This window comes from Barbus barbus, assembly GCF_936440315.1.
Source record: "Barbus barbus genome assembly, chromosome: 43".
Taxonomy (NCBI): domain Eukaryota; kingdom Metazoa; phylum Chordata; class Actinopteri; order Cypriniformes; family Cyprinidae; genus Barbus; species Barbus barbus.
Window position 1 is genome coordinate 8,500,744 of NC_136721.1, and position 15,477 is coordinate 8,516,220.

At 35.3% G+C, this 15,477-nt stretch overlaps 1 protein-coding gene across 4 annotated transcripts in view; it reads left to right on the forward strand.

The window, feature by feature from the left end:
* The first annotated feature begins 550 nt into the window (after positions 1-550).
* Positions 551-15,477, forward strand: part of LOC306861946 (coronin-6-like) — a 37,144-nt gene continuing 22,217 nt past the window's right edge. For 3 of the 4 annotated variants that reach the window (XR_013783512.1, XR_013783513.1, XM_079404456.1), the window contains exons 1-8: positions 551-752; positions 2,664-2,863; positions 8,237-8,359; positions 9,903-10,032; positions 10,163-10,341; positions 10,415-10,534; positions 13,698-13,802; positions 13,879-14,024. Coding sequence is in view for 2 of the 4 variants with exons in the window: in XM_079404456.1 (XP_079260582.1) it covers positions 2,666-2,863; positions 8,237-8,359; positions 9,903-10,032; positions 10,163-10,341; positions 10,415-10,534; positions 13,698-13,802; positions 13,879-14,024 (1,001 nt within the window). In the remaining 2 variants the exon portion in view is untranslated. Of the gene's footprint in view, positions 753-1,024; positions 1,105-2,663; positions 2,864-8,236; positions 8,360-9,902; positions 10,033-10,162; positions 10,342-10,414; positions 10,535-13,697; positions 13,803-13,878; positions 14,025-15,477 lie in introns of those variants that run through there. The other variant, XM_079404457.1, reaches the window with a different exon arrangement.

Here is a 15,477-nt window from a genome sequence, read left to right on the forward strand (position 1 = left end):
TATATAAAAGATCATTTGTACCATTGGCGGTGACTGTTTTAAACCAAATTCTTAATTGAGGTATTTTCTGGGTAGGCATGTGTACACATGTAAGCATATGTGTGGGTATACTTATATATTTGATTATATTTTTTTCTCTCCTGTGTGTTTTATTATGTGATATGTGAATAGTATTATCTGTTATGATGTATTTTCTATGACAGTGTCAAATATGAATTTCTGTTCAGGAAATCTGTACAGACAATAAAGTTAAACAAACAAACATACTGTAAATTTAAATAGTCACAAGCATTTATATCACACCGTACTACTTAAGTAAGATAAGTACTATGTACTAGCAACAAATAGAATTGATACTATTCGCTACTGGAATAAGTGACAGGATTTCATCTAATCAAATTAAAGACAGATGCTACGCACTATTGGTTGGACCACTTACAAGTAGCCTATATAGTTTAGGTAGTAGGCTAGGTACTTATTTTTAAGGGGTAATTGTTAAAATGGCTTGCCATACATATATACCCCTGTCCGTGCACTTCTCCAGCCCCCCAGTCCACCGTTTTCTCTTCTCTCTCGATGTTCAGGAACGACTCGTGAGGAGGAACTCGCGCTAGTTCTGCGAGTCCGCACCAAGTTTGTGACCCTGGAATAAACCAGACACTTCTAAAAAAGCGCAGCGTCGAGAGGAGCCTGAAACCGTCTTGAGAAAGGGGAAGAGCAGATTTAAAGACGTATATCCCCCAAAGACAGCGGTAAGTGATTCATTTGTTTGACAGATACGCAGTTCAGTTCAGTGCAGCTCGTTCATTGAGTTACTGCAGGAATATCTATAATTCAAGGCCAGGTGTGCGCGGAGCTTATTGAGAAGAATAGCACACGCTGGATACGTTGGCAATGGTATATTTTCATTCCGTCCCTTTGTAAATATGGAAAGATCATTTCTGGAGGGGATAGAGGAGGAGACAGATGGGCACTTTGGCATGACTATATTAGGAAAGTGACCGTGTCTGAAGACAATGAGGGGGGCCTTCTCAAATGGGACATCCTGTTGTGTGGTTTAAAGATACTGCATTCTGAAGGGGATTTAACAGCTCTACCCATGTGGTGAGGTATCAGTGTCAATCACGTTTTTGTCCGTTTAAAATGAATAATAACTGTTAATTGTGCAGTGGGGATTCAGAAAGTATGTGTCTCAGACTATATATTAACTGCTGTGAATTAGTTAAAACTCTACAACTTGTGCATGTGTAAATACAAAGAAAGTTGTTGTTTACCTCACTTCCAGGGTGGATTGTAACATTAATAGAAAATATGGATGTTTTAACTTGATTAACATGTTTCACCATCTCCGATTTTAGTTCAAAATGATAAACAAATTGGAAACATTTGAATTAAAACAGCCAAAATTGGAAACAAACATAGAAATATGTAAAAAAAAAAAATATATATATACACTAAAAGCTCTAAAAACAAGCAATACATGTCTGATCATCTGTGATATTTTAACATGTAGATCAAAGACATCTGTGTATGTTACATATCAAATTAGACCAAAACTGGCTGAATCAGATGATACCAGTTGTGATAAACATAAATCAAGTATGGATACTTGTACTTAAATGTGTGATATAGTAATAGCTCCAACTTGAAACACATGTTGGCTGCAGCACCAATAATGTTGTTATTGTTCTTGTTGCATAGCAATGTTCTGCTATGTCAGAGTCTATATGTATAGGATTTGGATTTGGAAAATTTGCATGTAATAGTTTCCCATGTAACAATTTAATCAAAGACCTCTCATAGTTGGATTAATTAACACGACTGCAAATCATATTATAAGTTAACTTTTACTTTCTTAGCTCAGCATTGTTTTTTGTCCTTTATTAACTTCTGCTGTCACTTCAGGAAGGTGGTGCTCACATATGCTAGTGATTTCAACCCTGTGGCTCATTTCTAATTGGTTAAACTGACAGCGTTATTATTCAGTCCGAGTTACAACTCTCCTGATCTGCCAAATGTTTTTAAGCTTTTGCCTAGCCACCTTGGCTTGTGTTCTCTATTGTTCAATAGGAGCTATTTAGGGTGCTTTTGTGTTGATGATGCAGATTGTGTGTCTGTTTGCTTCCACAAATAATTCTCTCTCACATGACAACTGAGAAAACACAAGGATTTTAAAAGGAAATATAATTACTCTACAATGTACATTACTATGTTTATCACAGTTATACCTGTCACCATAATATTCCCTCATCGTCATTTTCAAATTATGATTACCGTTATTGATATTTATAACAATATGCATAATATGTATAGCGCTGTGTGTTAATGTATCTTAATATGAAGATGTATATTTAAAACTTTAAACAGGCCAATATACAGGAGTACTAAATACCAGAAAATAATATATCTAATTGACATTAATAAAGCAAAGCAATATTTAACTGTCAATGTCATTAACAAATATGTTTTTAAATAGATGGTAGATAATTACAATTGAATTATACATTATTAAGCCAGCTGCAATCAAATATACATTTAATTTAATATACATTTAACAGTTTGATAGGGATTACTAAGCAGAGTGTACACCAAATAATTCTTAAATATTATCTGTGATTTAGGCTGTTTTATGCACATTCAATATGTGTCTCTGTTTTTCACAGCCATGAGTCGCAGCATTGTGCGCCAGAGTAAATTCCGGCATGTTTTTGGGCAAGCGGCGAAAGCGGATCAAAGTTATGATGATATCCGGGTTTCCAAAGTGACATGGGACAGTTCCTTCTGTGCAGTTAACCCAAAGTTTCTGGCAGTTATAGTGGAGTCAAGTGGAGGCGGGGCCTTTCTGGTTCTGCTACTCTCAAAGGTGAGTGGCTTGAGGAGAAAACTACTAAAACATGTACAACTGTACAGCCTTTGTCTTTTCTTTCATCTTCATGGGGCTATATTTATGGGTATGTTTGTTCAAGAGCCTCAGCCGTGGCTCATGTTAAGGGTGCCCATCCCCCACAGGGCTTCCATTTCACCCTCATAGAGGCAAAGTTTTGAACCCCATGGAAACAGGGTACACAACTTGCATATGTTGTCTGAAACTTCTTCTGTGACATACCAAAGCTGAGTTTAGAGATGATAAGTAAGCGTTTCTGAGTTGATGTAATCCACATCATGCATTGCCCTCTCTTCTTATCTGTTACTTAGCAGCTTGCATTTGCAGTATCGGCAAACCAATGGAAATCAATATGCCAATTTTCCATTATTACATTGATTTGATGACATTTGATTTGTCCATTATAACATTTTATCTCAAATATTGATGAAACTATGAAAATAGTAAGCATGTTTTACAACTTCAGATTTCTAAAAAAACTCCAGTAAAAGCATATCATTTGTATGTCATCATATAGGTTTATATCTTCTTTCTTCTGTCACTTGCTAGTTTCTTCAGAATGCACCCATATGTAGCCTACTAGACACTTCTACCTAGTGGAATTACTACTATAAGACTCATCATTAAACACAACCATGACGTTTCTACTGTGATTTCACATAATATAGAGAGTAGATTACGTGTAATGTGTAGTTATTTCTCATAAATTAAAATATATATTTTGGTAACAGGGTTGAAAAGTTGAATTTGATGAACACATTACATTTCTGTAAACTATGAGAAGATAAAATGAGCTGGGCTATGGAAAGGGGCCAAATAAAACTACTTCTTTGGTAAACGTCAAATAAGGGATGCATTTACAAAATATTCAGATTACAAAATGTATACATATTATCATTCAAAAGTTTGTGGTCTGTAAGATGATCAAATTGATTTAAAAAATACAGTAAAGAAATTGACGATAATACAAAAAGTTAAAATGTACTTAAAATGTCATAAGAGCATTTCAAACTAGTGGCACACATTTATTCTGTCCAATTTCCGTTTTCTTTTAAGAAATTCCTCTCATTTGGACCTAAATTTATTTTAGTTTTCACACAAGTGTATCATATGAACAGACATTTGTCAAGAGTTTTGACTGAATTATGAATAGTAAGCTACTTATTTTGTGTAATATTTTGCTTGAAAAGTGTGAGTGTACTGTCTTCCTTTAAAATAATGCCATTTGGTTTGATATTTTTGGTATTGGTATTTTTATGTAGTTTGAGTGTTTAAATAGCTACATTTGGGACTACTGTATAAAGATCGGTAAAGCTTTATTTTAAAGTGTCCTTGCTACACATTACATGTATTTATTATTGTAATAACTGATGCATAATTACATTACATGCTATTAACCCTAAGCCAACCCCTAATCCAAAACCTAACAATATAGTAAGTACATGTAGTTAATTAATATTACTCAGTACTTAAATGTATAATCACACTGTAACAAGGACACCTTAAAATAAAGTGTAACCTAAAGTTCTTATAAAAATATGATTTTGATGTAGGTTACACACTCAAACAGGTCTTCCACAATGGAAACTATTGTAGAAATGCTGAGTTTGGAATTAAAAAGCATCTTAAAATACTTCTGGTTGTTGCTAATGCATGTGTGACCTTTGTGGAATCAAAGTCAAGCGTAATATAATGATCCACAGCTGTATATCACATCACTGAAATTTTTGTTGTTTTTTTGTGAGTTTTTCTTGATTCTCTAAGGGTCCATCATCAGTTAATGCACTTATAGTGTAGCCTCTGCCGAGTCACGAGCATATATCAGCAGGCCTGGAAAGATACCCTATAAATACCCAGCTAGCCATCTCCTCTGCGCTCAGTCTCAGCAGGCCAAAAGAAAAACTCTCTTTTCAACGCCTCATCACAGGGTTATAAATACACACCAGGAGAATGAGGAGGGGAGTGACTGGAGGAGGAGCAGCCGAACATAGAACTAACACGTGCTCACACCAGCTCCACACGTATAACAAAATAACATTAAAAGAAGTTACATCAGAATCCTTAAAGAATAATTATGCTTTGATAACATCAGTTTAGAAATACATGCCAGGGACTTTACAAAATAGCTTGAAATTGCAAAACAAACAAGAAGTCAAATATTTTTTATATCAGTGAAAGGCAGAGCTTAACCATCAGAAAATGTTGATCGTCGACCTCAGGAGGTCAAAATAATTATTAAATAAGCTGCTTCATTTTCTATTCATTTTGCAACATTGACATTGACAATGTTATTCACATTGCAACAAAACCTGGGATATATCTACATGTTTAAAACCTGGACTGATGTGTTTTTGTAACACTAAACATTAAATAAATATTTATAGATAATATTTGTTTCCCATAAATTAAACTAAGTATTTGTTTAATATTTTTTAAACTTTGGTAACTTGGTTGAATACTCAAGCTTGTTGTCTGTAAAATTGAGAAAAATTGAATGAGCCAAGCTGTAGAACGCGGCCAAATATGTTATTATTAATATTTTAGCAGCCAGAATGACAGAAATGTGCGTGCAGCTAAAACATTTTGGATTACAAAAAATGACACATCTATCACCTTTAATATATATATATATATATATATATATATATTAAAGGTGATAGATGTGTCATTTTTTGTATCAAAATATATACTGTATGTGTGTCTTTATATATACATAATAAATGTACACACACATATTGCATTAACAAAAACTTATTTTGGATGCGATCAATTGTGATTAATCGTTAATATTTTATAAATATATTATAAAATATTACAATTTAAAAAGGACTGCTTTCTATTTGAATATATTTTAAACTGTAGTTTATTCCTGTAATGAGAAATCTGAATTTTCAGTAGCCATTACTCTAGTCTTCAGTGTCACGTGATCCTCCAGAAACCAATCAAATATGCTAATTTGATGCTCAAGAAACATTATTGAAAACAGTTGCTTCATATTTTTTTGAAAACCATTATATATATATATATATATATATATATATATATATTAAAGGTGATAGATGTGTCATTTTTTGTATCAAAATATATACTGTATGTGTGTCTTTATATATACATAATAAATGTACACACACATATTGCATTAACAAAAACTTATTTTGGATGCGATCAATTGTGATTAATCGTTAATATTTTATAAATATATTATAAAATATTACAATTTAAAAAGGACTGCTTATATATATATATATAATGGTTTTCAAAAAAATATGAAGCAACTGTTTTCAATAATGTTTCTTGAGCATCAAATTAGCATATTTGATTGGTTTCTGGAGGATCACGTGACACTGAAGACTAGAGTAATGGCTACTGAAAATTCAGATTTCTCATTACAGGAATAAACTACAGTTTAAAATATATTCAAATAGAAAGCAGTCCTTTTTAAATTGTAATATTTTATAATATATTTATAAAATATTAACGATTAATCACAATTGATCTGATAAACATTAGACTTTCATATATTTTAGATTCATTACAACACAACTGAAGTAGTTCAAGCCTTTTATTGTTTTAATATTGATGATTTTGGCATACAGCTCATAAAAACCCAAAATTCCTATCTCAAAAAATTAGCATATTTCATCCGACCAATAAAAGAAAAGTGTTTTTAATACAAAAAAAGTTAACCTTCAAATAATTATGTTCAGTTATGCACTCAATACTTGGTCGGGAATCCTTTTGCAGAAATGACTGCTTCAATGCGGCGTGGCATGGAGGCAATCAGCCTGTGGCACTGCTGAGGTGTTATGGAGGCCCAGGATGCTTCGATAGCGGCCTTAAGCTCATCCAGAGTGTTGGGTCTTGCGTCTCTCAACTTTCTCTTCACAATATCCCACAGATTCTCTATGGGGTTCAGGTCAGGAGAGTTGGCAGGCCAATTGAGCACAGTAATACCATGGTCAGTAAACCATTTACCAGTGGTTTTGGCACTGTGAGCAGGTGCCAGGTCGTGCTGAAAAATGAAATCTTCATCTCCATAAAGCTTTTCAGCAGATGGAAGCATGAAGTGCTCCAAAATCTCCTGATAGCTAGCTGCATTGACCCTTCCCTTGATAAAACACAGTGGACCAACACCAGCATCACTGACTGTGGGTACTTGACACTGGACTTCAGGCATTTTGGCATTTCCCTCTCCCCAGTCTTCCTCCAGACTCTGGCACCTTGATTTCCGAATGACATGCAAAATTTGCTTTCATCCGAAAAAAGTACTTTGGACCACTGAGCAACAGTCCAGTGCTGCTTCTCTGTTCAAAAGTGGCTTGACCTGGGGAATGCGGCACCTGTAGCCCATTTCCTGCACACGCCTGTACACGGTGGCTCTGGATGTTTCTACTCCAGACTCAGTCCACTGCTTCCGCAGGTCCCCCAAGGTCTGGAATCGGTCCTTCTCCACAATCTTCCTCAGGGTCCGGTCACCTCTTCTCGTTGTGCTGCGTTTTCTGCCACACTTTTTCCTTCCCACAGACTTCCCACTGAGGTGCCTTGATACAGCACTCTGGGAACAGCCTATTCGTTCAGAAATTCTTTCTGTGTCTTACCCTCTTGCTTGAGGGTGTCAATGATGGCCTTCTGGACAGCAGTCAGGTCGGCAGTCTTACCCATGATTGCGGTTTTGAGTAATGAACCAGGCTGGGAGTTTTTAAAAGCCTCAGGAATCTTTTGCAGGTGTTTAGAGTTAATTAGTTGATTCAGATGATTAGGTTAATAGCTCGTTTAGAGAACCTTTTCATGATATGCTAATTTTTTGAGATAGGAATTTTGGGTTTTCATGAGCTGTATGCCAAAATCATCAATATTAAAACAATAAAAGGCTTGAACTACTTCAGTTGTGTTGTAATGAATCTAAAATATATGAAAGTCTAATGTTTATCAGTACATTACAGAAAATAATGAACTTTATCACAATATGCTAATTTTTTGAGAAGGACCTGTATATTTATAGTCATATAATTTACATTATATATAAATATATTTAATATATAAACATAACATATTTTTCTTAAATATATACATGCATGTGTGTGTATTTATATATACATAATACATTTACACAGGACACACACATATATGATGTACACAAAAACTTTTATTTTGGATGCAATTAATCGTTATTAATCATCGCCCAGCACTAATATTTATACTGTATTTTTGATCAAATAAATGCAGATTTAAGATTAAAAGAGACTATAAGATTAAAAAGTCTTACAGACCCCAAACGTTTGACAGTTGTTTATATACTGACTTTATATGTGTCTCAATACTTAACATTATCCTTCTTTTAATATGTCATAGGTGGGTCGAGTGGACAAAAACTACCCTCTAGTGATTGGACACTCGGGGCCTGTTCTGGACATTGACTGGTGTCCTCACAATGACAATATCCTGGCCAGCTGCTCTGAAGACACCACTGCCATGGTAATCATCATGATAGACATTCATAAACATACCATTGCCTGCCAACCAATAGCCTTGTTGTCATGAGCATGTTTCAGTTGCATTTTTACAAACAAATGAAGCATGTCTCCATATATACTTACTCACTCTGGAGGGAAAGATCACAGTGACAGACAATAGTGTTAATATGATGGGTGATGACTGGAGTTAATGGTTCGTGCATGGGACAGGAGCTGGTATTTATAAACATGTTAGAAATGCACTCTTGGCCAGAAACCTGTTCACAAATAAGCCTGTGGTAGTGACAGACAAGGAGAGATGGGTCTAAGTTGTCTATAGGGATGAGTCATTTCATTTTCAGCACACACTGGAACATGTGCGTGTCCTCATGCACAAACACTTCTGTATACAGCGACCTCATGAAGTATTTGGACGCCGAAGCCATACTTAATAAGTGTATAAATGTCATTACATTAGATAAAAATAAATAAATAAAATCAAAGTTACATTTATCTTAAAGGTAGCACAAAAGAATTTCAAGTTAAAATTATAAAACAATACACTGTAAAAAGAAAATACTATTTCAGTTTTTCTACTTTAAAATTTTACTTTTGATTCAATGTGTTACTTGCCATTTTTTGTAATTATTTGTGAAATTTATGAGCAATTTCTAAGCAAAAACAGTTTCAAAGTAAATCCTACACCTGTTTTTTCTTCAATGTATGTCACTGTTCAAAATTAAGACAAATAAAACTGCTCCTTTTTCGGACACCTGTGTGAACCTGATCAAAAGTGGTTCAGAAAAGTGAAGTTGCTTCTGAGAAAAGCTCTAGAAGTAAACAAAAGCTTGCAGTTTCTTGGTTTGATATTTTGTGTCTTACTGCAGTGGCACTCAAATGTTTCAAAATGGGAGTATAAATGCTATATAATACAGTATATTGAAAACAAATATGGGATGCATTTCCCCAAAGTTAAGCAAGACGATATAGAGATATTATTTATAATATATGAATGCTATTTCATTACATTATATTACAAACATGAATGGCATGCACCGTATGCACTGCTGTTAGAGGAGGTTAACTGCAGCTGTCATCTTTGCTGGCATTGCTGCTGTGCTCACTGGTTACCAAAGGAATTACAGTACAGTGTACTGCAAACCAATATATAAGTGTACCCAGACAGTTTAATTTAATTGTTTGAAGTTGTAAATAAAACAAAGATTACTGTCTTTACACAAATTGATTTTTCAGTCTAGGCTGTCTTGTTTAAGTACTCTGTTATATTATATTTTATTTGCAACATTGTGGTCAATCAACCTTCCACAGACTTGATGAAGTTTTGGTTTGTGGGATTTTTCCACATTCTAACATGTGTAAAGCAGATGAACATGTATGGCTTTAAAATATTTATTTTTATGTTTTTATTTGTTAATAAATATAAAAATGTTTAAGTCATCCAGATTGCAGGATGATCTAAAAATATTACAATGAATTATAATAAAATATTAAATCCTCAGAAGTTTGTTGAGAACCATTGCCCTAATAGAATTGTGTATACTCAGGTATGGCAGATCCCTGACCACACTCCCTCTCGTCCCATCAGCGAGCCCATTGTGGTGCTGGAGGGTCACTCTAAACGCGTGGGCATCATTAAATGGCACCCCACTGCCCGCAACATACTCCTCACTGCAGGTAAAGATCAGTACAGCAGACACAACTTCTTACATCAAAAGTGTATAAAAAGAAGATTACTTCATTTCATTGGAAATAAACTAGAAGCAGTGGAAAGTCTTTGTTTCCATTCAGTTTTCTTTTGTCTCAGGCAGTGATAATCTGATCATCGTCTGGAATGTGGGCACTGGAGAACCCTTGATCACAATGGATGACCATCCTGATCTCATCTATAACGTCAGTTGGAACTACAACGGTAGCCTGTTCTGCACCACCTGCAAGGACCGTCGCCTTCGAGTGTGTGATCCCCGGAAAAACGAGGTGGTGGCGGTAAGTATCATAGCAGAGAAAAGAAGAAAAACCTCAGGGTTGTTGGTTAACTTGGACATTTTTTCATCTGTAGGAAAGAATGTCCCCACATGAGGGTATCCGGCCAATGAGAGCCATTTTTACCAAAGAGGGCAACATTTTCACCACCGGTTTCACCAGGATGAGCCAGAGAGAGCTTGGCCTGTGGGATCCGGTAATGGAGCAAAATGAAAAAGGATAGTTTATTTATTTACCTTCATGTTATTCCATACCTGTTTTGCTTTGATTAATCTTCGACACAAATGAAAATATTTTTAGTGAAACCTGAGAGCTTTTGGTCCCTTCACTGAAGGTCCAGGTAACAGAAACTTCGAAAATCCAAAAACATTATGAGGTCATCGTAAACTCAATCTGTATGAATTGAGTGGTTTAATCCAAGTCTTAGGAAGAGATATGCTCGCTTTATAAGATTTTATTGACATATAAACACATATACATATAGCACATCACATGGTAAACATGGAAGCTTGTGTATGTATCACACGCTAGAACAAACCTCATTGGTTCTCCTGTGTAATGCACACTGTAAAAAATGTGCCGATAAATAACAGTAATGTACTGGCAGCAGAGTCTCCAGTAATGTACTGTTAATTTACAGCCCTCTACCGTTAATTTACAGCTCTTCATTTTTACAGCATGTTATTGTTATACTACCATAGAAATTAACTCTGCTCCAATTGCTTCATACAGTTCGAGTTTAAAATATTAGTATTCATATGGCGTTAGTAATGTGAACTTATATTTTTGAGTCCACTGAGAATAAATATTTCTTAGTATAAAACTACAAATACTTTAAATAACTAAAAACATGTCTTTAACTAAAATCGTTTCAGTTCATCATCAGGTACAGCACCTGCATGTGCTGGAGTATTTAATGAAAAGATCATCGCTGCTTAAGCAACTGCACAGTTACTGTTTTTAAATAAAGCAGCAGAGCATCAGTGTTTGTGGCTCATCATTGACTGAAGCACAGGCTCTACTCTCTAGCACAATGGTGACCCACAAAACTACATTAAACTAACAGATCTCTCTTGTGCAAAAACACATTAATACAGTTCAGTTAAATGTTTACTCTTCTTATCAGTTCATGACTTTGCATAACTGTTTTCTTTGGACCTTCACTAATATTTCTGTAAAAATAACTTTTTTTCGTTTGGTTAATCTGACCGTTACGTTTTACAGTAAATTGCTGTTTTCCCTTGAATTGACGGTAATTTACTGGCAGCGCGGTTGCCAGTAAGTAATTGTTTTTCTAGTTTGTTGCCATAAATTAATTACAGTTTATTGCTGTTTATTGCTTATTCTTTTCCATCTTACATCTTTAACCCTTTAAACCCCACAACAAAATCCTCAGTTTTGTGTGCACACTACAGAGAGTTAGAGTAACACTGAATCAGTGCTGAAGTTAATGAGATAAATCTGTGATTAATTAAATGATGATTGTGCATTAGTGATGAACAGATGCTGTTAACAAGCAGACTCACTGAATGAAAGAGAAACTCGAGAACTACAGCTGACTTCAGCCACAGCCTTGATGAAATCAACTAAAATAAAAACATTAAATGTCTCAAGATCTGATTAAACAACTTCTAAATCAGCATAACTTCACACATTACTAACCAGACCGATGCTTTTTCTGTCAGACGTTCACAGAAATGCAAGGATGTTTTTTTTTTATGGAGATCAGTGTTAGCTTTAGTTGGGCTCTTGAACCTTGGCTTTTTAACATTAACTTTTCTTTGGCTGCTGTAAACGTGTTTTAAAACACATTTGTTATGGTAAGAAGAACCAAATCAAAATCTGTAATATTATTGTGTTTTGCTAATGACATAACCGTCATTAAACACCATATTCACAGATTTTTTTCTCCAATGTCTCTTATACCAAAGTGATGATGTAATAACAGCCTTTATGTAATAACAGTTGTAAGTAAATTACTGACAACTTAAAAAAAATGCTCTAAAGTGCTATGAGACACACAGCTCAAGAATCAGCGTATGAATCGAAACAATGGTGACTATCAACCAAAATAAATAAACGGATCAACTCTGAACATCACAAAACACGCTTATAAAACTCAACACAATAACAAAAGCAATTATAAAAGCAAATAGAAAGAATTAGAGAAAATAAGTGGACAATTCAGTGGCATAATTTATTCATGCCGCAATGCATGCTGGGAGTCATGGGTGAGTTTTGTACTATGCTGGTACCCAGCATGCATTGCAGCATTAAGCTTCTGACTCACCATTGCTGAGATTCATATGTAGATTCTTGATGTCTGCGTGTCTAAATGAGTCCATAGTACTGAAGGTTTTGTGCATAAGAGGTTTTGTAATTCTTCATAATAATACTGCATTATTTCACACAGAATCATATAGCATTTATCGTAAATAACATGAAATTAATAAAAAAAGCACACCACTTCATTAAAGACTGAATGAGATCAGAGAAGCAGGCCGCTTCATGATGACTTCAATCCAAAACAATCTGACATTAAAGAGTCTATGAAGTTGTTTAATCATCCTCTGCTGTTTTATTTCAGTTGATTTCATCTAAGGCTGTGGCTGTTTGTCAGTTGTAGTTTCATTTTTCTCTTTCCTTCAGTGAATCTGCTTGTTAACATCAGCTGCTCATCATTGGCTGACTATATTAGTAAACTCCTAGTGAATGAGGGTGTAGGGTGTGATTTGAAACACAGTCTCTGAGTGTCGACTCTGAGCGCTGTTTCTTCACAGGACTGCCGAAGGATACATTCTCGAAAACAACAAATATTACCCAGAATTCTTTTTTTTTTACGGGATTTTACTGTTGTAATGAAAAAACAGGATGTTACTGTCAGAATATGGCCTTTTTTATAGCAATTTATTTTACAGTGCATACATGTTTGAGCTTTCAGGTTTACCATATGTGACTTGCTCTATGTATGTTTGCCTATCATTGTTTAGATGTAAATAGAAGTCTAAATGAAATCTGTTCATCACATAAAGTGATCATATCTCTTCAAAATGATTATTTTTATGATGCCTTTGTGACCTTTTTGAATATTCTAAGTATTGGTTAACTGGACTTTAAGTGGACAGTAAGAACCCTCTCAAGTTTCACTGAAATACCTTCCTTTGTGACTCGATTAGCCAAAGTTTTATGGGTTTGGAACAATATGAGGGTGATTAAACGGTGACAGAATTTTCATTTATGCATTTAAGGCTCATAATTAATTTTATTCTATTAATGTTTTCTATATTTTGATCAGTTTTATTTCACTGCCCTTGTTTTCTTTCAATTCACTGATGGTGTCCATTTCTGTCATCGTTTAGACTAATTTTGAAGAGCCCATAGCACTACTGGAGTTGGACACAAGTAATGGAGTTCTATTTCCTTTTTATGATCCAGACACTAACATTGTGTATCTCAGTGGCAAGGTATGACTCCATGTTTCATCTTCATTTGTTGTCATACTCAGGCTGGCACTGTAAAGTTGTTTCTGTGTCTCCACAGGGTGACAGCAGTATTCGGTATTTTGAGATCACAGAGGAGCCTCCCTATGTGCATTACATCAGCACATTCAGTAGCAAGGAGCCACAGAGAGGAATGGGCTTCATGCCCAAGAGAGGAGTGGACGTCAGTAAGTGTGAGATTGCCAGGTCAGTTTTGCATGGTTATACTGGTTGGTATGGATATATGTTAGTTGCTTTAAAATGTTGTGTAAAAAAATACCATACAGTGCCTTGCGAAAGTATTCATACCCCTTTATTTTTTTCATGTTTTATGTTGCTGCCTTATGTTAAACTGCAAAAAAATAAAAAGTTTTTAACATCTTTGCAAATTTATTAAAAATAAAAAAAAGATTCCATTGCATAAGTACTCATACTCTTATCTAGGACAGTTGGAATTTAGCTCAGGAGCATTCATATTGCTTGTAGGTGTTACTAGACTTTGACTGAAGGTAACCTGTGGCAAATTCAATTGAATGGGTATGATTTGGAAAGGCACAAACATCTTAATAAAAGGTCCAACAGCTGATAATACATATCAGAGCAAAAACCAAGCCCTGGGGTCAAAAGAACAGTCTGTAGAGCTCAGAAACAGCTTTGCGTCAAGCCATCTGGGGAAGAGTTCAGAAAAAAATTCACAGAAGCATGTAGTCTCTGTTACCCTTAATGGAAGAAGTTTTAAACAACCAGGATTCTTCTTAGAGCTGGCCTCCTGGACAAACTGAGCAATTGATGGAGAAGGGCTTTGGTTAGAGTGGTGACGAAGAACCTGATGGTCACTCTAGTTGAGCTCCATGATCGTATATGCAGATAGGAGAAATCTACAGAAGGACAAACACCACTGTAACACTCCATCGATCTGGGCTTTATGGCAGTGTGGCAAGATTCAATCCTCTCTTTAAATGTACATGAAAACACACTTAGAATTTGCAAAAAAAGCACCTAAAGGACCCTCAGACTGTGAGAAATAATATTATCTGGTCTGATGAACCTCAGTTGCAAGCATCATGTTTGAAGGAATGCAGGCACTGCTCATCACATGCAGAGTACCATCCCAAAAGTAAAGTGTGCTGGTAGCAGCCTCATGCTGTGGGGCTGTTTTTCAGCGGCAGGGACTGAGGGACTCGTCAGAGTAGAAGAAACGCTCAACGCACCAAAATATAGAGGTAGCCTTAATGAAAACCCAGTCCAGAGCATTAAGAACCTAAGACAGGCAGAAGGTTTACCTTCCAACAGGACAATAGACCTAAACACACAGGAAGAGGGTTTTATAGACAACTCTGTGAATGTCGTTGATTGGTCCAACCAGAGCCTGAACTTGAACCCAATCAAATATTTCTGGAGAAACCTGAAAATGTGCGTCTGCCCCCATCCAACCTGACAGCGCTTGAGAGGTGAAGAGGTGAGGAGAAGAATAACAGATAATTGCCAAATGCTGATGAGCAAAGCTTGTCGCATCAAACAAAAAAAAAAAAACTTGAGGCTGTAAAGGCGCTTCAGCTAAATATTTAGTTAAGGGTATGAATACTTATGCCATGTACTTATTTCAGTTTTTTTATTTGTAATTAATTTACAAAGTTGTGACAATTCTGTTTTTGTTTTG